At 39.9% G+C, this 25,843-nt stretch overlaps 1 protein-coding gene across 1 annotated transcript; it reads right to left on the bottom strand.

Moving 5' to 3' along the window:
* Positions 1–8,623: 8,623 nt before the first annotated feature.
* Positions 8,624–22,292, bottom strand: LOC104426762 (DExH-box ATP-dependent RNA helicase DExH8). The gene is given in 17 exon segments (XM_039305399.1): positions 8,624–9,116; positions 9,463–9,999; positions 11,333–11,527; positions 11,605–11,891; positions 11,974–12,118; positions 12,190–12,312; positions 12,406–12,683; positions 13,728–13,908; positions 13,980–14,126; positions 15,022–15,333; positions 17,085–17,388; positions 19,137–19,283; positions 19,672–19,818; positions 19,820–19,843; positions 20,744–20,789; positions 20,792–20,920; positions 22,036–22,292. Coding segments are annotated over 17 exon segments (3,423 nt in total). The 5' UTR covers positions 22,241–22,292; the 3' UTR covers positions 8,624–8,900.
* Positions 22,293–25,843: the final 3,551 nt, after the last annotated feature.

Below are 25,843 nucleotides of genomic sequence, written 5' to 3'. Positions count from 1 at the left end.
TAAAATTTTATGTCGTTATCAAACGGTTATTTTTGCTTAGAAACTCTTCTAGAAATAGAAATAGAAAAATCTAATTTTGTTCCAGAAACTATTTCTAGAATAAAATGGTTGTCATGCGCGCCCTTAGATGACATGGTCAGCACTAGCCAATGCAATGGATTTAGAACTGTTCTAATGCTTTTCCCAATTGCAAACTAGTGTGGAATCAAACCTAACCAACTATTTTTTCCAATTTGGTTCGATATCGTTTTTTCTTCTTCTACTTGTTTTCTCTTAATTATTGTAATTTGGTGAGTTTAAATCAACTCACGAGTAACTTAGACAGAGTATTAATTTCATAAAACCAAACTATACACTCTTGACAATTCATAGTTTCATACAAAATGAAAATCCAACCTACTTCACATTTAAACAAGAGAGACTATTTCCAAGTATAAATGATAAATATAGGGACACGGACCCCTGGAGTGCCAAAAGTTGGCACAAAGGGACACTTAAGTGCCAAAAGTTACGAAAGGTACACTTAAGTGCCAAAATCGGAGCAAAATGGATCACTTGAGTGCCAATCCGGCTAAAATCCGGCCAAATTGCATACGTGGCGTTTCCGGCGACTTCTTTTTTTACGAGGTGGCAAACGTTTAAAGAAAAAAAACCCACGTGGACGACAAAACGACGTCGTCCACCCACACTGAGTGAGCTGACCTAAACGACGTCGTTTTTCGTTGGTGTTAAACGACGTCGGTTAGGTCATTTTGGCTTAAGCACACCTAGCCGTCGCTGTTCCTTCCCATCTGCGTTCACATTAGATCTCAGTCGTCGCCGCCCTTCTCTCCATCGCCGTTCACGCCGTCACCGCTCTTCTCTCCGTCGCCGTTCACGCCCATAGGTGGTCATCGGTCGCCGTTGTTGGTTGTCGTAGCCACTCAGCATCGTTGGTCGTCATCCCTGCTCACCATCGTCACTCCTCTAGGTTGGGCCCCTTTTCCCCCTCCCTCGTGATTAAATTAGGGCTCGATTATTTTATTAGGCTCGCTCGATTATTTTATTAAGGCTACGATGGAAATGCTATTGAAATGCGCGCGCTCTGTTTGGTTACTCCCTTGTGTGGAGATGCTTGCCTCAGTCGATGATTTATGCAGTCAAGGCTCGAGTGAGACAAAATATTGACTAATGTGGAACTAGGAACTAATGTGTTTGAGTGAAAAGTTATTGAATCAGGTGGCTGGAATAATGGCCTTTAAGCGCTCTGCAAAGAGCACGCAACTTTGCTATCAATCTGCTTTTGTTCCTTTGATTCCGATCTTTTCGTTCTTTTAGTCTTCTTTCTTGATTGTTGTTTCTAATCAGATAGTCAACATATATGCAGGGCATTGAGGAGTGCAAAATTTGTTTTGATACTTTATATAAGTTCATTTACCCGCAAGGGACAAATTTGAAACCACATGTATGTAAGTACCTCATTTTAAAGTTTATAAACTATGAGCTCTTTTGACATGTAGTATTAGTCTACTGTGCAATGGATAAATTTAGGGCTTGGATTGTGTAATGACCTCTTGACACAATATATTAATGGCCAAACATTATAGATTAGGGTATGATTTCTCCTCTTGGTTGGATGAGAAACAGAACTTTTACCCTATAATTTTACATCAAGCTTGCTTTAATGAAATTCTATGTGTTTTCACAGGAAAAATAGATTTGATTAAGTGGATGTACATTCTCATATCGCAGGTTTAGTTCAGCAAAAGATAGTAGACAAAATTGCTTGAAATCGCCGTGCTTGTTGTGGGGACCTATGCTTGTTGTGGGGACCTCTGTTTTTTGGTTTATATTTTAAGGGAATGGAAGGCAAGGCAAATAATTAAAGTGGCGACCTCTTAGCTGTCATGAAAGGGCATATTCTCAGTGTGGGGGCCTCTGTTTTTTATTAATATTGTAGAGGAAGGGAAGGTAAATTATTAAAGTGTCGACCTCTTTTTTTGGCTGTCATATATGGGCATATTGTCGGTGTGGGGACTGTTTAATAAAGTCATGACAGTGTGGGGGACCTTGTTTAATAAAGTCTATGAGAGTGGGGGACTCCTTGTGCGATTGTCTATTGTTCTTTGTGGATGTGGTCCCAAAACTAATTATTCTTTGTCTTGTTGTTGGTGCAGAAATGGCTCATGCCAAGGATTATGTCATTTGTCATAGTTTGCTATGCTGGGGAATTTGTAATTGGGGAGGATGAGTGGGAGTATGAGGGTGGAAATGAGGGCACCATTTTTGTCGACATTAAGAAGGCATCTTATATAGGATTTGTTAGGGATATACTAACTTATTTGCCTTGTAAAGTTCAGAAGTTGTTGTATTGTATTCCCGGGAAAGGTTTAAGAGATGGTTTGCGAACCTTAGAAAATGATAACGGCTTTAGGGATATTCTATACCATTATCTTCATGGTGAAGAGGTAAAAATATATGTTGAGTACAATGAAAGTGAGGATGAAGATGATGATGAAGAAAGTGCCCAAATAGAACAAGAAGGAAATGGTATTCAAGGTAGTACTGAGGTTAGGGTCGAAGAAAGGCAGGATAGACATGATGGAGAGGAGAGGAGCGCAGATGCAGTTCACCATAGTGATGATGACATAGGTGATGTCACAATCACTGGATTAGATTGGGAAGTAGCTGAATCAAGTGATGATGATGATGAAGGGTTGCCTACTGCAAATTTCACAAGTGATAACGACGACGAGGAGCTTGTACAGTCAAGAAAAAGGCAAAGGGATTTTTTTGACAAATAAATTTGCAGCTTTGCATGTAGCTGATGAAGTTCCAAATAGAGCCGAAGGCCCCAGATGCCGTTGCCATTGGTGAGGAGACTGATTATGAAGAAAGCCTTGAGAATGTTACTTCCCAAGATGAGCTTGAAGAAGATGAAGGAGTTGTGCATACAAGGAGAAGGAAAAGTAAGTTTCCTTCTTATGATCCATCCGTTGCCTCTCCTACTTTGTCGGTAGGTATGAAATTTCAAGATGCAAAACAATTTAGGGAAGCTATACTTGAAGAACTCCATTGCTGCACAGAGGAACATTGACTTCATTAGAAATACTAAGGCCTTTGTAAGAGCTAAGTGTTCGCAGCAAAATTGTCCATGGAGGATCTATGGTGCATTTGTTAGGAGAAGTGGATCTTTCCGGATTAGAGTGTACGAAGAGGAACATACTTGTTCCATTAATTTTGAAAATAAAAGGGTAACAAGTGCATGGTTGTGCAAGCACTTCTTTAATATGATTAAGATGATGCCTCAGATGAATAGTACTCAGTTCAAGTTGCTGGTGAAGGAGCAGGTTGGCATCAATATAAGCAGGAATCAATGCAAAAGAACGAAGCAAAAGGTGATGAAGATACTCATTGATCAATACAGCAGCGAATATGGACAGGTGTGGGATTATGCTTGGGAGTGTAGGCTGCAAAATCCTTCAAGTAGAGTGTATGTAGAGGTTGTGGAGAGACCACTTCCTGATATTGGGACCAAGTTTGATAAGTTCTATGTTTGCTTCGATGCATGCAAACGAGGATTTTTATCCGGTTGTAGACGGATTATAGGATTGGACGGGTGTTTTTTGAAGGGCTTGTGCAAGGGAGAATTGTTGGCTGCAATTGGAATAGATGCAAACAACCAGATGTTTCCACCGGCTTGGGCTGTTGTAAGGTAGAGAACAAGGACAATTGGTCCTGGTTCCTAAAAAATTTGATGGTTGATTTGGAGATAACAAATGGTGCAGGGTGGGCGTTCATGAGTGACCAACAGAAGGTACTCTTTGAAAGATTTGGTCAATTGTTTGCTTGTTGATATGAACATGTCGTTTGCTTACATTTCTTTTCTTTTTTTGAATTATTGCAGGGGGTTCCAGCAATAGCTGAGTTGTTGCCTTATGCCGAGCATCGAATGTGTGCGCGCACATATATGCAAATTGGGGAAAGAACTATAAAGGGGATAAGCTGCAGTTCAAATTTTGGCAGCTAGCAAAGAGCACGAATATGGCTAATTTTAGGATGGCCAAAGAAGAACTGCTTCAATTGACAAGGGAAGGTTATGATGCACTATTCCAAACAGAACCGAAGTATTGGTGTAGGGTGTTCTTCAATGAGGAATTCAAGTGCGATAACATAAATAACAACATCTGCGAATCATTCAATGGGAGGATAATAGATGCCGATGCAAACCAATTATCTCGATGCTTGAAGACATAAGGGTTATGGTTATGACTCGGTTGCACAAACAAAGGGATGAGGCTGCAAACTGGACTAGGCAATGTGGTCCTAGGATTGCTAAAAAATTGGATGAGAACTTGGCTACGAGTAGGTATTGTCATCCCATTTGGAATGGGGATGAAGGATATGAGATAATGAAGGGCTCTGATAAGTATGTTGTCCATTTAGGTACAAGGAAGTGTTCATGTGGAGCATGGCAAGTAAGTGGAATTCCTTGTGCACATGCCATATGTGCCATTCAATTGAAAGGCCACAACACAGAAGACTACCTTGATGATTGGTACAAGAAACCGAGATATCTTGCTTCGTACCAATGCATGTTGCAGCCAATCGAGGTACCAAGTTAAGGGAGCCAACAGATCATGAAGCACCTCAACCTTTGCCACTAAAGAAGAGAATGGGAAGACCAAAGCGAAACGAAGAATGGCGAAGGAGGTCTCAAGTCAGCGTAGGATGAGTAGGATAGGTGTAAAGATGAAGTGCTCTTTTTGCCACATAGCAGGGCACAATACTAAAGGTTGTCAATTAAGGAAGCAGCAGGAACAGTTGAGGCCAGTCGAAGGACCTAGTGAAGGGACAATTGGAGAAGGACAAACAGAAATGCGAAGTGAGTCGTCTGTTCTTCAGTCGACAACAATAAACCCAAAGAAGTCATGACAATTGTGTTTATGTTGTTTTATGGTTTGTATAAACAGATATGTACAACTAATTGACATAATGTTTTTGTCTTTGTCAGGTCAGGAGAATGACACGTGAAGAATTGGTCGAAGCCCCTGCTATACCTTCCACTGAAGGGTCTGTTCAAACAAGGCCAGGTAGACAGCCAGCTCAAGGATTGGCCGGAAAACCGGAGGGGCCGGATTAAGTCGATCGTTCTTCTTCAGCAGGCGAGAAAAAAAATACCCGGTAACTTAAATAATTTGTGTTTAGTTTTCCTTTACAATGGCCTGATGTTTATATTTATGATATCATTTGTCTTTTTCTCGGAGTTCGAAGAAGGCAAGCTAGAGCTCACCCAACAAAGGGCCCAACCGAAAGGTCACCACAAGATCCATCACCAAGGTCACCACAAAGGCCACTAGAAGGGTCATCACAAGGGCCACCACAAAAGCCAATGAAGGTGTCATTGAAGCTGAAGGGCTAAATAGAAAAACAACCAAAAGAAAGCCAAATCATGAGCCACCTATAAGAAGGCCATCTACAAGACGTCTAACATTCGAATGCCTGAAGAAGCCCCCTCCGTAGCTAAACAGCCACAACAAGAGCCCAAGAAATCACATGCGAGAAGAAGGGCTAATCAATCACAAGTACCTGAAACTGACGTTCCCCTTCGAACAAGAGGAGCTCTTGGAAAGAGGCTAAAACAGTATGGTTATGGGCTTTATACAGATGAGCGTTCGGAACAGCTTATTCTTAATGTAAGTTTTATAAGCTTACGAGGCTGTATTTAATTTAATTTATGGTGCAAACTTTTGTTAATAATTGAGTTTTCTTTTTTGAAGCTCCGGGAGAAGTTCGAGAGGTTCTTATCTCTCAAGGCCAAACTCAAGAATCAACGGGCACCAACAAAAGAAGAAGACATTGGTTGCGCCAACAAGAAAGAAGAGTAAGAAAAACCCGATTACAGTCCATCTCGAATCGCCCGGCCTACGACGCTTGCAGCTCCGGCTCCTTCTCAATCAGCTCAGCCTAGGACAATTGCACCTCCATCAAAATCAACGCATCCTGAGACAGTTGAAGAAGAAACCTCACGTCCAGTTAGAAAAAGCACAATGATTATGAATCAAGTGAAAGGAGCACAAACAGGAGGCATTGTGCATATTGATTAATGAAATGGGATGGGATATGGTTTGTGGGGGCGACGAGTCAATTGTTTTTCTTGTGGATGTTTTCTTTTAAATAGTTTGTCATCGACTTTGTGAGACTTCATTTCAATATCAATGAAATGATTTTGTTGCTTGTCATCTTTGGTGCCTTTTTCATTTTTTGTATTTTGTTTTTACTTTTACTTATTGCTTTCTGCTTCTGGTGGTGGATTTGTGGTGGTGACTAGGGTGCTTGTGTGGCTGGTGGTGGCGGTTGGTGAAACTTGATGGTGGTGGGTCCACTATGTGGATTGGGTTGGGGCCTTTTGCTGTAACTAGTATAGTTTGCATGAACCCCTTTTGCAACAAACCCACGACCCACCACCAACAGTGGCTGCTAATGGTGGGTTTATGGTGGTGGCTACGTGCTGGTGTGATAGCTAATATGTTGGTGCCGATGCCTACTAATAGGCTGGTGGGTCTATTATAGGGGTTGGGGGCTGGGGGTTTGTGCTGCACTTGGTGCAAGATGTAAGTGTGCAATATGCACATCTTGCACACATCTTGCTCCAGGTAGTGTTGGTGCAAGCTGATGTAAGGCACTAGGAACTTCTGCACTGCAGAATACCAGCAGCATAGTAATGGCTCAAGTGGATGCCTGGAATGCTTGATGTGGCTGGTGGTGATGGCTAGAGGCCGATGGTGGCCAGTGGTGGGCGGTCGTGGTGGCTGATAGCAGCTGATGGCTGGTGTAGTTTATAGATGAAACGTACAAATAAAATTGACACTTAACTGATCACATTCTAAAAAACTCGGCACTTAAGTGTTCACTTTTAATCACAAATGGCACTTAAGTGATCACTTTTGATACTAACTTGACACTTAAATGACTTTTTTTAATCACGACGGCACTTAAGTGATCACTATATACAACTTATAGCACTTGAGTAATCACTCATGTTTGTCCTATGTAAATGGTGATTTGCAAAGAAACCCGTAGAGAAGCTGCTGGTTTATATATACGAATGTTCAACTTATGCCAACTCCATTCGATTCATTGCTACTGGTTTACATTCAGTTGAAGAAAAGAAGTCACCACAACACATCCACCCAATATACATTCCATCATCACCGATTTATATTCGAGAATAAGCAAAAATATAGTACAAATAGCATCTCATTCATTCAAACAGCATCTCATTCATTCCCTTTCCTTGATCTCATTGACAACTATGGCAGTCGGAGAAACTTCTTTTCATTTTCCAATACTTTACATTTCATCATAAAATAGGATAGACAAAAAAAACAGCAACACAATAAACGCTCGGTAACACTTTCGTTCAATATTCATCTTTGAAACTTCATTCTTCAAATGGTTAGCGAGAAGATGCTTGAGCTTGCATTGAGTCAACCTCGTCCAAATCGTCCACAGTGTAGATGGAGGTTGATGACATCCATCAAGTAGGTCCAATATCACCTCGTGGTTCGGTGAGAGAATTTCGCATCAACCCATTCGAAATATTTGCACTTCGACCCTTCTCTCGTATCGGGCACATCCATAGAATCTTCTCCCAGATTCCTTCGCGTCCACGATGTTCTTCTTGGACTTGGTAACCCACAAAAACATAAACGCTCGCCTTCTCCTTCGCTTTGGCGAGAGAAATTTGAGTCGCTGCTGAAAGTCCTGCTCTCCATTCTTAATATCCAACCGTAGAATTTGGGGCAAATCGAGTTAGGGTTCGGGATTAAGGCTCCAACGCTTCAATGGCAATTTGCCGGATTTAGGGTTTTAGATTTGGGGCAATGGGGGAGACGATGTCGTTTTGGTTGATTTAAGGGCTCCATTTTGGCCAACCTGAGGAGACGACGTCGTTTTGGGTGAATTAGAGCTGACTCAGCTCTCCGGCGAGCCACCTCGACAAGAAATAATCATATTTAATTGCCACGTATGATTTCCGGCTGCCTTCGCCGGAGGTGGCACTCAGGTGTCCCACTTTTCTTACAAAGTGGCACTTAAGTGCCACTTTCGTAACTTTTGGCACTTAAGTGTTCCTCTGTGCCAACTTTTGGCACTTGAAGCATTCTTATCCCGATAAATATAATATAAAAAAATTGGTAGGTCGCATAATGTGTTTTCAAGACCAAATCAGACCACAGAAAATGGTTTTGTTCGATTTGTGAACCAGTTTTATTTTATTTTATTTTATTTATTTTTTCAAGAAAGTACTCTTAAACCATAGATTTGGCTCACCCCTAGTTAGAATTATACAATTTTTGCCTAGGAATGTGTAATTTTTAGGCTGTCTCCTTCCACAAAGGGAAAGAAGCGACCCGCCAAACCAAATTGAAATGATTTGGACTCTTTATCAAAGACAGCTATATTCAAAATTAGAAAACAGCGATGCAAGGGATTAATGTTATGACGCAAACATGCTATCTCAAGTCACTCCACATTTAGATTGTCCGCGGCAACTTCAATGTCAAACATCTTAAACAAGACTCTCCTGAGCATTGGGTTATGTTTTGCTAAGGTCGAAAAATGAGTCGGATGCAAAGAACTAGATTGAAAAAGAGCTTCCAAAGGCCAAGTTGACCTCATCGTGTTTGCGTTACTTCAGTATTTTGAACCAAACTACACACTATGCAAAGAAGCAATATCGCAACGAGCAACGACTGTCAATAGTTCAAGTACATACAATACAATGAACATCCTGTCATCTGTCTTGACGTAACACGGCAATACCTAAGAGCATTCACTGAAGAACCTCGCAAAAGGAGGAATCCTCGAAGCTACTTATGACCAATTAATGACCTTTTGATCCCATATGCCACAGAATGTCACTGAACATCGTGCAGACATTTTTGAATCGCGGCTTGGAAATCATCGGACTCGATGTCTACGGGAGGGTACATGCGAAAAACATACGAGATGGGCTTGGATACCTCCATCAGTTTCTCGGTGGGTATGACATCCGCCAATTCCCCAAAGCTCTGCTCGGCGAAAGGAAATGACTGGGTGAGAAAGAAGAAGCAGCTCCTTCCCAGCTTCTCTGCCTGGAACAATAATCACAAAGGTGTCAAAACAACACTGGGGGCTAACCAGGAATGTCTACCAAAAGATGTCTTGAAGACACTATTATGAACTTCAGCAAGAGAGTTCAACGATGCTACAGAAAACTGAGCTGAAAGGTTCATCAGTGTAACTACCGATTAGCAAAGATACACTCGAGAACCAAAAAAAAGAAAATCTAGTTTACTGGCCATGCATGGAAATGGCGAGCTCTCTGCTGAGCACATGCAATTGCTGATCGATCGATCACATGTTCATTACAGGATCCCATGATCAAGCAAACGCAGCAATGACAAAAAATTGTCGCCATCTTTCAGAAATCGTAATTACCTGCAGGTTTGAGAACCTAAGGTTATTCATGGTAAGAATGACGGGTACTTCACATGAAGCGTCAGCAAGTAGCCGAATTGCCAGATACTCGAAGAAATTCTTTATGAAACTTCTCTGTCCCTCCAAATTTTTTCCACATCCGCAAATTTCAAAATCAGGAAACCACAAGACACATTTCACTGACTTCCACAGAACTTGACTCTCTGGAGCTTTCCCTATGATGGTTTGGTATGGGTGATGGAGTCCCCACATAATCTTGACATCAGTCAATGATGGTTCGGATATGGAGGATTCCAGAAGACGTGTGGTGGCAACCATTCTTAAGGGATCATAAATCCGGGCAATGTTGGAGGTAAAATGGAAGTTGATGTCATCCAAGATAAGAATATTCCCATCATCAGCAAAGGGAAATAACCGAATAAGCAGCGCCGGGTCAGCATTGCCATTTTCTGGGATGCATGAACTTGGCTTAGTGACTGATGAAAATGATGTGCCCAGATCATGAGAGAAGGAACATGAATCACCGTTTCGACAACCCTGCAAGTCCAATTACACAATCAATTAATGAATTACTTTCACTTTGCCTTGGGGAATAAAGCAACAGCAGAGATGAAAACAAGACTTAAGAGTGTATGAGGAGAGTGTGGCATGACGTGGACACAATCAGCTACAGGTTCACGTGCACACAAGCAATCCCAATACCAGCTTTTTGAAACTCTTGCTTCAGACAAGGAGCGACCTATTTAAGCTCAGAAGCCTCTAATCTCTTAGGAGGACTATATGCAAGCAATCCCAATACCAGCTTTTGGAACTCTTGCTTGTGACAAGGAGCGGCCAGTTTAAGCTCAGAAGCCTCTAATCTCTTAGGAGGACTATACACAAAATCCAGAAGAATATTTACTTATGACCTTTTCAACATCCATGAAGCATCAACGGAATTCTTTTCATAGGTACCCTATCAAGGTTTGTTTAGCTTTGCAGTAACTTCTGCTATAATCTTAAGTGCTGTAGCCAGTAGTTGTGTTATGACTGTGGCTTCAAAATGAGCATAACAGTACGTGTTCTCAAAGTGCTATAGACCTTCAAATTACAAACTCTCCAGATCAGAGCAACTTCCCCAGAAGCTGCTGAAGAATGAACACCATTCAAGGTTCTACTGCACCAGTTTTTGAGTGCTTCCCAAGCATTTAAAAAGAACTGAAGCACTCAAAAAACTAGTGCAGGTGCCAAGCAGTGCTCCTAGTAGCGTGTTACCTGGCAACTTTCAATATGAGGCCTCCAAATGACAGAATCATAAGATTTGAAATTTTTGAGAAAAAGAATAAATTCTCTCAAAAAATTTGAAAACATCAGGAGCTGGAGAAGGTGTTCGTGGTCTTAGCTTGATTAAATTTAATACAAAACTAGATACGGGGAAACTTAGGGAAACATGTACCATTGGGCATGAACGACAAAGCAATGAATCTGATATGCTGACAACTAAGCACGAGCTGATCAGTTTACAATTATACATGGAGGGGTTCCATCGCCCTTCAGATCAACACGACCATGCCTTCAAAATGGGGAAGAATCTCAAGCACGTGTCATATGCATTCTGTGAACATAGCCTCGTGAATTGCAGTAGTATGCAATTTGCAAAGTTAACAATAAGATATAAAGCATGCCCCAACTTGCCAACGTTTTCTACTGCTTTATTTGCTTCAATCAAGCAGTAAAAGAATTCTTCAATCACATTCACGATAAAGCATAACACGTCACCAAACATTCACTTGGTAAGTGGGTACAACCTCTGAGAAAGGAATTTATATGCTGATAACACGTGCATGCATATTATATACGGTGAAAATAAAAGGCAAAGTCAAGTATAAACCTGTAAAGTGCCGAAGAATTTGCACATAGGTCGTTTTGCTCGGAATGAATGAGAAAACGAGCAATTACTGCCCCTGTTGCTAGATCCTTTTAGAAAATGTCTACATAACTTACCCCCATTGTTAAAAGCAAAACAACTCTCACAAGAACTCTTGGGCTGATCACCGGGTGCCAATCCAAAGTAATGAGCTTTCATCTATAAAAACATTACAGACAAAGGAAACTCAATTCTATAGGTATCTGCAAAAGGGCACGTAAAGTATGATAAAGTACCTCTTTCACAACAGCTGTCAATTTGTCAGCCACATTTTTTGTCTTGAAGTCATTTGGGGCAACAAATGGCCTAGCAACACATTCCCTGGTGTAGACAGATACATTAAGTTCTTCGTCATCTAGGCCAGCTGCATCTTCATCTTCATCTTCATCTTCATTTTCATTCGGCAGACACTCAAGAAGGCATTTGTGTTGGAAGTCACGAGGACAGTAATACGAAGGAAAACCATCAGATGCACCAAGGAAATTGGGCCGAAATCGATGTAATGAACTCAGGACATCTTCATCTGAGGAAAAGCAAATTCAAAATCAAGAGTCCAACTAATTGAAGAAAGAAAGGGGAAGAGAGGTGACAGGTTGCAACTGTACATTTTTCAGCGACATGATTAAGTGATGGCTGCTTAAGATTATGAAAGAAGCACCATTCTTCTTCAGCCTCCACCACCATCTTCTCTGTAGCCTTCATGTCATCAGATTGTAGAACTTGATTTAAATGCTTCGTGCGATACTTGTCCTTCAGAAGAATACAACATACATGTCAGAACAAATATCTTAAAGATCTTCAAGAATAAATCATGAGAATACCTTGAAAATGCGCTGCCAAAATTTAAAGGCACCCAAGTTTGCCATCAAGATCACCTCCTTCAGAGGACCGATTGGGGGTTTGTTGGTATCTCTGCTGAAGTAGCAGTGAAGGTACTTTTTGAACTGGAAAGAAAAGGGGAATAGACAATGAGAGTACTGTCTTTCACCTGTTAATGGATCTTAAAAAGAAATTGGCGTTTGCCTGATAGGAAGTACCAAATCATCCTCCCCAAAATAATGGATGATGGGTCGAGGTTGCGTATCCATCAATACACCAAGAAGAATGCCCTCATGCAGCAATCCAACTTCCCCAAACTTAACTATGAGCAGAGATGCATCAAAAGACAGAGAGAAACTGGCAAGCAGATGTCCATAGAATGTTGGCTCAAGCCTCCCTCTATGAGATGTCTGGAGTGCACCCATATGAACTAGTAAATCTAATGCATCCTGAACAACATCAGGATCAGGAGGGTCTAAAGCCTTCTGCAACAATACTAACATTATGTTTCGAGGATTAGCATTTCTATTAATCAAATAATAGTGAATGTATGAATGCAGGATATCAGGGAATGCTAAAAACATAATCATGGAAATGTGTGTCATGTAACTTGAGAGTTCTGGAATAGATGCAAGTTCCCTCTTATAATCATCCAATGTCGAACTTTGCACAATCAAATAGTGATAAATGCAGCAGGGAGTGTCAGTAACATGGCTTCAGAATATTTTCTGTGTGAAGTTTTTGCAGCAGTCCTAGCTAAGCACAAAAAGGAAAAGATCCAAAGAAAATACTTCTTAATTTTGATCAGTACTGAAAATCCCCCTTTCGATATCTTCTGAATAGCTGTACAACAGCATGCCTTTCAATTTATTTCAAGACTTCCATAGTTGCTTCACAGAGTATATTTGCGTGGAAGTGTATAAGGTATCTATTTCTTGATTAGTCAATTGAAGGGTGACAAAGGACAGTTAAATTCCTTAATGCCTTGTGAATATTGAAAATGGGATGTCTCATGGTGTTTCCTTGAGCTGAAGAATTTCCAACTTGTTGAAGAGATTCACTTTCTTGTCACTTCTTGTTAGCTGCATAGGGTTCCAATATTGAGGGAGTTGATCGAACAAGAAAAATTTTGCAGGGCGAAATGTCCAAGCCAGCATACTCAATTGATCTTAAAAAACGCAACACATAATGGGAACAGAAGTTGTATGGGCAACTCCACTGGGATAAAACAGAGTTCATCAGTTTTGGATTTCAGTGGCAGAGGAAGGAAGGCCCTTAATGCTCTAGAAAGGTAAGGCTAGGTTAAAAGAGGGAGGAAAGAAAAGGACTTCTCAGTTTTGATTTTGCCCTCTTCCCTACTTTTGTTTATTTCCCATCCTTTTGCATGATTTTTTATGCGTAGGTTGGAGTCCCATTTTGCACTTCCAGTTCTAAGAGAAGATTGATGCATCTGGGCAAGTTTGTAGATGAGGAGGGTGAAACAGGAAGAGAGGACATGTCAACAGCACACTTTAACGTTTTATAGACAGAAGGAACATACCTCTGGGATCATTAATGGTCTCTTGTTCAGCGCAACAGATTAGAAATATTTCCTGTTGCAGTGGTAATCTCAGTATAGTTGGACCCTCGTAATCCTTTAGATCACTGAAAAATGATCGAGTTACCAATCTATAAATCTCTCCATCACAGGTCCGACCAGTTCTTCCTCTTCGTTGCTCAGCCTACATGTAACTTTGAATCTCATGAACATAACACAGAAATTGAGACTAAGTTGCTGAGCTTTATATGATACCTGAGATTTCGATACCCACACCAACCCCGAGAATTCACATTTCCTATTAACGTCCCAGTAAACTTGTAGTGATCGACACGAGTCAATTATAAAAGCTACTTCCGGAATTGTCACTGATGACTCAGCACTTTGTACAGCTAGTATTATCTGGTCAAAAAGAACTTTCAATATCAGAAGAAACTCAAATATGTGATATGTTTCTCTAACTGGCTAATGAAAAGAGATCCAACTTTATCACAAATCCATATTATTAGAAGAAAAGTGTACTTGTCTCACTTTTTTGACATTTCAATATCACCCTTATGACTATCTACGTTCATTTCATCAAGTAGCCACTCGTTTCATACATTTCTCCTTTATCACTATATCCACCCTATTAAATAATCACCCAATTCCTCTAATTTTTTTCCTTTTTTAGGTCCATAACCTCCCACAATCATGCACGCGCTTCAACACTAATAATGGCATAAGAAAAGGTACAATCCCACAGCAAATACTATAATGGTCCGATACTAATATCACATTGATAAGTACACATAATTTCGAAACCGTTCCCAACAAAAGCAGAGGCAAACTAATCCATAGCCTTCATGAAGAATGCAACTTGAGGAGAAGCACACGGAGGAACATGCCTAAAAGATCTGCACCTGTGCAATGATATCAATAGCGTAAGCAAGATCCTTGGCTTCCCTTTTCTGCATCAGTTTATTGACATAAATGCTGCCGAAGATTCAGAAGTCAATACAAGCAAAGTTTTTCCTGTAAAATCTATTGATACAGTTTTCTATTGTGATAGCTTTTCAGAATAACACAATCTTCATGTTTTATTGCTCCCTCAAATACTTCTACCAACCAGACAAGATTTTAACCCAAATAAAAATAAAAATGAGAGACTATATAGTATGATGCCTTTAGATGGGGCACATTAATCTTGATTTAGTTACCAATACTCTGATCATGCAAGTGCTAATATGCAAAATAAGAGAACTCCAATGCTTGAAACATGAGAAGTTTATTTGAGCTTCCCAAAAGCGCATCTTACCTTACGGTGGGACTTCCAGATCTTCATATCCAACAAAGCTTGTTCTGTGTCTATGATGTCATGCAAAATGACTTTGAACAATGAATTTAAGGACTTCAAAAGGTGCCATTGCTGCACCCGTGCAGCATATGTTGGCAGAAAAATTAATATGCTTTTTTCAATGTCTGGCTCGTTTTCATGTATATGCATTATCAGATCATGAATGAGTCTGTGGACTTGAGGTTCAATTTCTGCCTTGGCTGTTGAAGGGCTTTCCCCATTGCAATATTTCACTGACAATGACTCTGAACCAATTCCAAGCAATTCGGTTACCTGTTCAGCAAAATTTAATAAATAACAGTGTGCCTCTCAAGCTATATTTGAAAATACTCCATGGGAAACATAGAAATTAACCTTTCCATAGAAAAGAGAGAAAACAACTGTCAGGAATTATCATGCTTCATCGATGTCACTCACATTATCAATGATGCCATCGAAAGAAAAATAAAAGTACCATGATTCTGCCATCTCTTTTTACCACATTTTTTTGACAAGCAGGCGGATCTCATCATCTAAACCAACTCTGCTCCACTGTCAAAAAAAGTTCCCCCCATTATTGTATGATCGTTCTGGGTTTTGCGGGGTTGAGGAAGTAAGGGACTGGTGTTGGATTGAACAGCACTGGACAAATATATTGACACAGGAGTACTACACCTGGACATGAGCAGGAAACGCACTAAGAGGGAACTTCATACGCCATGGTCATGATAAGGACAGCCTTAATATAGCATATGTAATAATTTTGCTGCAACACGTGGAACGCGTTTTTAAGAAAATGCGCCTGGAGTATGATGTCAGGAGGTATTGAACGTACACTGAGATAAGATATGCCACTTGTCAACCTAGGGTGCAAATGGATACGCAGGCCTTACTTTGTTAGTAGTGCTCGATCATCTATTTGTTGAGCGGTTTTGAACTCTCTCATCCCAAAAGCTACTTTAAAGGATATGAAGTTTTCCTTCACACTTATAAACCAATTACCAGCCTCTTCCACAGTTGATATAGAACAAATTTAAACACTACTATATTGTGCACGAAAGAAAGAGGTTTAAAGTACTCGACTTCTTCCCACAAGCGGATGCGCAAAGAAGGTCCAATTGCATCCGTTTTCAAATGCTTACATAAAGTCCGTTAAGGGAGGACGTAGGTTTATTGTTTGTTGTGGGTGTTCTCATTACAACATGCATATTTGCCGAAGATATTCTAATGTGTAGCAGAGGTAATAAAAATAATTTTAATAAATAATATGAATGGAAACATCCAAACGCAAATCTCCTTTTTTTTTCTTTCGTTTTTTTCATTCTAGCTCAAATTCTTAGGCAACCATATTAGTGTTTTTGCAAAGGTTGAGCACCAGACTGGTTCAATCCAAGAACTGAATCGAACTGGCCTTACACGACCAGTTCACACCGAGACCCTGGGTTCCTTAGTAAAAAAAAAAAAAATAAAAAAATTGAGGAACTAGCCTTGACCGTGTCATTAAAATAGGCTCCGCTCTTGAATCGACTATGGAACTGACAAGTTCGATTCCATACCAGTTTCTAAAAGAACCAGTTCCAAAACTAGAAACCAGCTCTAGATAGGTTCCAGGTACTTGGTTTTAAATCTACCTACATCAGAACCTATTACTCCTAATTTTTTTGGAATTAGAGGTTACTTTCATTTTTTTTCCTCCATAGAAAGATCAAATCAGAGATTGTATATTGTTAAGTATACAATTAAAGGAGGAGCGTCAATTAGAAGGCAAAACACTAATTACCACATGGTCAAAGACGCTAACGCTGTGAAAGAGTCGATTTTTGCCTAGGGACAATGAAAACTATTTATGTGATCGTCACAATCAAACGTTTATGCAAGGCACCCAGACCTCTTCCCTACATGCTACAACAATGGCTGCCGCTCCCAAATTTCATTTCCCTCAATTCTCAAAGCGGCTTAATTTGTCACCTTCAAATCTACTTAAGTTAAAAGTCAAGATATTGAAGGATTTCTCACTGGCGAAACAGCCGCTTCTCCACCAACACTTGATCGAGAAAGGCAGCAGATTGCAACCCCTGATTGCATATCATGGGTTGGGACAGATCTGACTCATCAAATCTTGGGTCATTGGTATCGTCTCTGAAGAAGCTCTCGGATTTGCAGTAGGGCTTAAAACAGCCTCTCGGATTTGCAACCTCCATGGCCCGTTGAGATGCCTTGAGACAACGAGTATCCGTCCACAAGGCCTGCACCCCCTGATTTTTGCCAGCGGGACGGTGGCTTCCATTACCAACGTTACCAGACCTGGCTCTGCTCACCCGCAATTTTACTGGCTCCGATACCAATTGACTTAGCAGAAATGGGATAAACACGGAAGGAGAATTACCAAAAAAGTCCTAAACTTATTGTAATTGTGCCAATTCAGTCCTAAACTTTTTTTGGCCAATTTAATCTTAAACCTTTTACAATTATGTCAATTCGTTCATCCGACCAAAATTAGCCGACCGGTCTGACATGAACGCAAGCGGGCCGGCGAACGATTTTAATCTTCTTTTCCCTATCTTCTTCTTCCTCTGGCCGGCGCCGATCGGCCAGCCCGCCGAGAGATTTAAAGCGAGGGGCCGGCGAGGTCACCCCGCCGACTATTAGCAAGGTCGAGCCTCGCCGGATCTAGCGACGGCGAGGCCGCGAGCCCAACCATGGCGAGGTCGAGCCTCGCCGGTGGTCGAGAGGAGCTGACGGTAGCCTTGGCCACGCGGCGAGGCTCAACCTCGCCATGGCTGGGCAAGGCCGAGCCTCGCCTTGGCTAGGCAACGGCGGCCTCACCGTCCTAGTCTTAATTTGGGCGAGGCTCGCCTTTGCCGCGGCGAGCCTCGCCGGCCGAGGAAGGAGAAGATAGGAAAAAAAAAAAAATTTAAAATTTTAAAAATTAGAAAAAAATTTTAAAAATTATTTAAAAAATCGTTTGCCGGGCCGGCCGCGTCCACGTCGGCGCCGGCCGAGCCAATTTTTGGGCGATGGACTGAATTGGCACAATTGTAAAAAGTTTTAGGACTAAATTGACAAAAAAAGTTTAGGATTGAATTGGCACAATTGCAATAAGTTTAGGACTTTTTTGGTCATTCTCCCTAAACACGGATACATGAATCCACAAAACACACACAAGACACAATACGCTCACAGCTGAGCTGCTTTACATCAATATAAAGCGCATATTCGTGAAAACCTAAACTAGGAAAATGTAACCAATTGATAAATAGTGCCTTATTCGGTCAACTAAGATTATACTACTTTAAAAGCGAAATCCTATTCACATTCTAATTAAAAAATTCATCAACCATTAGGGTAATAAATCCGCAACAAATCTCGACATTATCTTGATGGACCCCCGCATAATGATTCGAGTATTCTCCAACATTTACAATTAAAAGTTTGAACGGCCACAGCTGCAAAATGAGCCCTGGATTGCTTCTCGAAAATCTGCTTTCAAACCGTTTCAAGCAGACTTCTAAAAGCAGAAGCAAGTACTCACAAGCATTGCTGCAAAGGCATTATGCTCCGCCGCTAAGAATTGCGACAAGAACTACTTTCTACTAACTTTTCTAGCATTTGATAAGTGCAAAAACATGGAGCCCTGGCTTGAATAAGCGAAAAGGCAGTAAGAGATTCCAGTCTTCTTTAACTACATGAAAATTTCAAGGACTAAGTTCAGTTCAGGATCTGTTTATTTTGACTTCTTAACTACTTATGACTTTATGGCATATATAAATATATATATGACTTTCCCAACAAATGTTTAAAAATAATTACTTTGAAAATTAAAAAATCAGGAAAAAAGTTAAAATGTCTTTAAATGATTCAAATTGCTAATAATTGCTAATAATTACATGCTTTCAAGGTGTTACGTATTAAATAAAAGTCGAATCTAAATGCTAAAAGCAGAAAGTAAAGTCTATTTTAATAAGCAAAAATTAAGCCAACTCACCTTGAAATTCCATGTGAAAACAAGAATGCCAAATGATCAACCATAGAGCGGATACTATTGAAAATTAATGCTGCAAATTTAGGCCTATCTGGACTAATAACTGAGCTTTTACCTGCTCAAGATATAAAACTCTTTTTGATAAATGGTTTGCTGGTTGGAGTTAGGAATGGCAACCACCTCTACTCTTTCATTCCTAGCAATATCTCCAAAATAGTCCCTGTATTTTGCAATATCGGCTGTTGCAGACATTAATACCACCCTGTAAAATATCAAACGGGAACTAAGTTTCTAAGGCCACAAACCGACCGCTATCCATGAAACATCAAATCAAAGATATGGTTTTCTGTATATATTGCCAGTGTGATTGATTCTTTCCACTTCGTTATTGAATTAACTGCATTCACATTCTATTTGCACTACCACATGATATAAGCATGTTATTGATAAACCGCCGGTTGAGATTTTCATTTTCACAAGTGATGCAAATTATAAAATGCCTGAAGATAAAAAATAAAGATTTCACTGCATCATAACCACAGACTCTCCAAGTATCTATCAATAAAGCTACTCAAAAAAGCTTATATGACCCCATACTATGTAATACACTTCGAATGACATCAAGTACAGGGAAAAATTAATAACCGGACCTAAGGTTGTTGTTCTCCAGGAGAAACTGCTTCACGTAGATAAGAAGGAGATCAGACTCTACAGATCTTTCATGCACTTCATCTAGTATGATAGCCTTGCAATCAAGCGCATTCAGACCCTTCTCGCGTAATTCTTCTAACAAAATTTCCAGTTTTGAAAGCAATCTTTGAGCTGTAAAAGAAGACAGGTAGAAAGGAATAAGGACTTTAGTTTAAAATATACACAACACAGATGCCTAAAGGCCCTTCCATATGGTGAATCAATGTAAAATTAGTATGAGCCACTGGAAAAAAAAAGTCTTAACCAATATATACATAGATAATAAATGAATGGAAGTGACTCTTGCATTTACGTGTTTGAGCATTTAAGACACTGTTTTAATTGCTGGACATGCATTAATGACATAGATATGAATAAGAAAAACTTTATCATATGAAATCGAGGAAAATAAAATGATTAATGAAATCTAAGATCACATTTGTGTGGAAAAATTCACTTTCAAGGTTGACCATGGACCTATTTGGTCCCACTTATTACTTCTATTTATGACTTACGAGAAAATAAAGATTTTAGATTTTGGAAGATAGTGAACAAATTATATAGGATGTACATTTCAATATTTGTATATTTTGAAATGTTTCAAGTGTTTCACATTAAATAAAGATTCAGACCCTATAACCACTTTACACACGAAAGCTTGACGAATAACATAGTACATTTCACAAGTTGTAACTATTTCATACTAATATTGTATAGAAATGACAGAAAGGTTCGTCAGTTATGTGGATATTGGAGTCATCATGCTCATGGACATTTTTCTCAATACTTCAGATGATTATAGAATTTGAAACTCTTCACACATAAAATATAGATGGGAAAAGAGTTCATATTTCTGTAATGGTATGGCTGAATGTTAGGCCAACTTAATTTAAAAGACTGTCCCCCTGTATTATTTATTAGTTCAGTAGAGTGGCAAACAATACCTATCTGCATATAAGTTCACTAAAGATTAGCTCAAAAGTACCGGAAGACAGATAAAGAAGGCAAAAAATCCAGAGCATGCATCACTACCTGGATGATATATTCTTTAAATGACCAACATGATATCCAACTTCCCTCCCAACTCACAATTACGGGCTTTTGCAACCATTGTAGCCATGGCTACTACTGCAGATCTGCTAGTTTGGGCACATATTACAGGATAGATGTTTCTCTCTAGCAGAAACTGAGGTACTTGAGAGCTCTTCCCTGACATTTAGAATAGACAATCAGATCGATCCCAAGCAGCAAACTGTAGAGAACTAACAAAAACAGGTCAGAGCACCAATCAGATGCAGAGAAGTAGATAACACGGGTTCCATTGAAATTCGATTCTGAATCCACATTTGTAACTTCAGGGCAAGCACAAATATAATCATCCCGGTAATGGATTACACAGTTGAATTGGTTTAAAATCAACATTCAGCCAATAAAATATTCTCATGATGCAGATCTTGAAGGCCCCATCTTTAGTTTCTACTGAAAGCTTCCTTTAAATTGAAGGACAATCAATTATAGGACTAGAAAAAACAAACTATCAGGATCATGAATAATCTTTTTCACTCCTCTTAAAAGCTAGATAACGGAAGACTATATTCAGCTTCAAAACAGCAACAACAACAACAATAATAAACCAATTACATCCTGACAGCAAGCCAAATCTCCATATTCCAGATGCGACCTTTTTTTTTTGGGTAAGAAATGTTTAGTCTACCGGCTTCCTTCTCCAGTAAGTTTGTAGCAATCAGAATCAGCTAATACGAACTGCTTAACTGAATAAAATACACGGTCTATAAGGTTACAGCTAAATGAGTTCATATCTTTCCAAATTTCCGTTATATAATCAAATCGACAAAATTAAGAATTCTTTAAACAGACATTTCATTTTTTTTTCCTTACCAAAAAAAAAAAAAAAACTAAGAAACTGAGTGCGGAATTTTCATTCATTGGAATAAAACAAGCGATCGCATTTCCACAGTTTTGTGATCATCAGTACGTGCTGCACGAGACCAAATAAAACAGAGCTACACTAAAGTGACCTCTTCATCATTCATGACACTTTAGTTCCTTCGGTTTAGTCTCCGAAGCCGCGAAACATCAAGAAATACAACAACGTAGTCCACGAACTAGCAATGGGAAGGAAAGGCTAGCGTGAGAAAAAGGAATCGCATGCACTCGGTTCGCATCACATGAGTTCGAATGCCAAATTCAGCGTTTTGAAAGTCCATCGTTCACCGCTCAAACTTAAAACGCAACAAAAATGGAATGCAGCAGAGCACTCTGCACCCACACACACACACACACACACACACACAGGAGAGTACCGCATCCGGTTTCGCCGACGATGAGGGTGACGCGATTCTCGAGGATCTTCTCGACGATCTTCTCGCGGAGGGCCATGATCGGGAGGGGAGGGAACCTGGAGGAGGACGACGAAGAAGGAGGAAACTGAGAGGAATGCGAGGAGCTACACGACGACGCCGGAGAAGGAGGCCTCGCCATTGCCGAAGTCCCTTCCGAGTGCTCCATCTCTCTCTCTCTCTCTCTCTCTCTCCGTGTTCCCCGATCGCGAAGTAATCGCTCGCGGTCGCTGCAAAGCAAAAGCGTGCTCGTTCTCCCCTTTTTCAAAAGAAATTCGTAAGGACGAAGGAGGAGGTCGCTCCCGCGCAGTTGCTGATCCCCTGCTCGGCGTCGTGGTGGGATCTACACGTGTCTTCCTGTGGATGGGGTACTGGGGGAGGACTTTAGCCTTTGACTTGGACTGTCGTAGCTTGCCTTGTTGTGGGGAACCGGTGTACGCTGGTCGCGGGAGTAGGCGATCGTAAGGATCGTTACCTTCCTCCGGAAGGAGAGGGAGGGTGGGTCCCGATGTTATTTTATGGGCATCTTCGCTTTTTATCGGAAATGAGGAAAAAAAAAGTGGATCGTGGCACTCCCGCCCCAGCAAGCAGTTGGCTTGGGCTCTCTTGTCCTTTTGAATGGGAAAAGTTCGAAACCCAGAGGCATCGTTAGGGATTTTTACCTGTGTTGATGGGTCCTGCGGTCGCTCCTCCAAGGTTTGCTCGCCAGGGAGTTCCCTGAAAAAAAAAAAAAAAAAAAAAAAAGTGGATCGTGGCTAGACTAGAGATGACTTGTTAGACCGGGTTTGAATTACGCGAGATCAACGGTCACAATCTCCCCGGCCCAGCTCACGTCCTCTATATCACGGAAAAATTGTTTAAAAAAATCTTAAATTTATTACATTTTTATCAATTCAATTCTTAATAATTCAATTGTATCGATTTAATTATAAATTTTTTTATATTTTGCCAATTAAATTCATTGACACGACTAATATTGATGTTGACAATTATTAATAATATCTTTTGATTTTTTCATTAATTTTTCTTTTCTTTTTTTTTTACCACAATGGCCAACCCGTCGAAACTAGTCGGTAGCTTGGCAAGGCCACCTCGTTGGCTGCGGACGAAGGTGACCTCGTCTATGGCTACAAGGCCATTGCCGCCTTCACCCACGGCCGATGAGGCCTTAGCAATGCTGGACTTGCCCAAACCATTGTGAGGCATGGTCGAGAGTGAGGCCAAACCATATCCAAGAGAATAAGGGTGTGCATGGTTGTGTTTTTATTTTTGTTCATGAACAAAAATTTTGTTTTTTTTGTTCCTGGAACAAAAAAGAACAAAAAACACATTTGTTTGTGTTTTTGTTCAAAATCTGTTTTTGTTTCCGAACAAAAGTGGAACGGAAATAAGAAAAAAAGTTATTTTTTTTGTTCCTAAACACTTTTGAAGAACGAATTTTCTCTCTCCTTTCTTTTCTTCTCTTTTTTTCTTCTTTTTTTTCTTCTTTTTTTCTTTGGCCGGTCGCCGGCCTCGCCCATGGCCGGCAATCAGCCTTCGAGGGCCGGTGACCTCGCCGGCGTGGGCTACACTCGACCTCGCCTTGGCTGGGTGAGCTCAGGCTCGTGTAGATCCAGCGAGCCCAAGCTCGCCCAACCAAGGCGAGGCTTGGCCTCGCCGGGGGCCGACGAGCCTCGCCATGGCTAGGCAAGGCTACCAGCCCCATCGCCCAATTGCCAACCTCGGTATGGCCGGCAACCAACCAAAAGAAGAAAAAATAAAAAATAAAAAATAAAGGAAAAATAAAATAAAAATATTAAAAAATTAAAATAAACAAAAAAGAATATAAATTTACCAAACGTGTTTCTATTCATTTTTTATTCCCGAACAAATTTACCAAACGCGTCTTTCTAGTCAAAAATTGTTCCTGGAATAGAAATAATTTTTTTTATTTCTATTCCCCAAAACAATTTTTGAACAAATACAAACAAACGCACCCTAAGAGTGTAAATTATAACCATTCTAACTAGAAATTGATTTCTAGAGAGAAATAGATTTTTCTATTTATATTCTTGAATGAGTTTCTAAGAAAAATACGTATTTAATAACGATGCAAATTTTTGTTTGAGAATATAATTTCGTTTAATAACAATATAAAATTTCTCCATCCCAGGCAGCGGCGAGCAACGAGCAATGGCAAGCAACTAGAGATGGCAACGAGTGGGTGGATGGCCAATTAGTAGAGAGGATGAGTGATAAGAAGAATTTTTAAATCCTTTATGTTACAAACTTATTTCTAGACTAAAAATTTATTTCAAAAATAGAAAAACGAAATGCATCACCAAACAAGTTTCTATTCTAGAAACAAGTTTAGAATAGAAAAATAGTTTTAGAACAGAAATAGAATAGTTGTCATGTGTGCCCTGAGTGTGCACTTACAATTATGGTTATCGTGCATGTCCTAAGTGTGCACTTACAATTTCACACACGCCTCACAAGATTTTCCAATCGAGTAGCTCTCAATAAAAGAATATACTAAGGGTTCTTGTGGTTCATACCGGTTAAAATGATGCGGATTACAAATTAAACTTGGTATCTAACAATCTACCTTTTAGTGTATTTGACTATCAGAATTTGTCTAGATGATTTATGTTTCAGTCAACATGTCCAAATTTCTGTGGCCACACATTCAATTTACCAATGAAAATTGACAGGACCCAGAAACTATTTCATCTGCCAGAAATCTATGGAAAAGCAAACTCCGTCATTAAAGTGATCAACCACGGTGGCAATCCCTGATCACAATCTCGTGGGTACAGACTTTGGATATCATCTTTATGGCAACGGGACAGTCACTACATATTTTAAGGCTCTTAATAATTTGCGTGGAAGCACCGGCACATGTTTTAGAAAAGCAAAAGGCTATAGCTAGTTTTTCACTATGAAGAGATGGAGGAAGCTGATTTCCTTTTTCTATCCAAATCGAGCTAAATGTCTTTTGTGTTTCCCACATAACATGCCTTCTTCAATTTCACCACGATCTCATCAAGGAGAAAAGTAATAGAAAAATCTTAAACTTATTGCATCTACGCTAATTTAATCGTAAATCTCTATTAGTACTAATTCAGTCCTAAACATTTTAATCTGATGCCAATTTAGTCATTCCAGCTAATTTTAACTATATATTAATAACGTATATGCTAATCAACCTATGTGGCATGGTTAGGATCGGCCAATGCAGTAAATTTATAACTTTTTGACACCTTTCTCAATTATAAACTGGTGTCGAATCAAATCTAACCAACCAATTTTTAAGATTTGGTTCAATGACCTTTTTCTTCTTCTATTTGTTTCTCTTTAATTATTTGTAATTTGGTGAGTTTAAATCAACTAAAAAGTAACTTAGACAGAGTATTAATTTCATAAAACCAAACTCCACGTTCGTGACAATTCATAATTTCGTACAAAATGAAAATCCAAGCTATTTCACATTTAAAAAAAAGAGAGACTATTTCCAAGTATAGATGATAAAGAAAAAAGCTAAGAAGATGGTTCCGTCACTTCCCGGAAAGTGACGGGGACACGCTCGCCATACATCCCTATTGTGGGATTATGGCAACAAGAATTTAGAGCTTCCACAATTAATTGCCAAAAATGACCTTTAAATTGTAAAATCATAAAAACTAGAACCAATAAGGGAAACAATACACATAATCTTAATTTAGCACAACACTAAATACCAAAAGGAAACCAAAGCCTGGCTTGAGATTTGTCAAATTAGAATTCCCAACGT

Source organism: Eucalyptus grandis, chromosome 11 (genome assembly GCF_016545825.1).
Source record: "Eucalyptus grandis isolate ANBG69807.140 chromosome 11, ASM1654582v1, whole genome shotgun sequence".
NCBI classification, from domain to species: Eukaryota; Viridiplantae; Streptophyta; class Magnoliopsida; order Myrtales; family Myrtaceae; genus Eucalyptus; species Eucalyptus grandis.
Note: the sequence above shows the minus strand (reverse complement) of the source record. Positions and strands in the feature narration are given on the sequence as shown.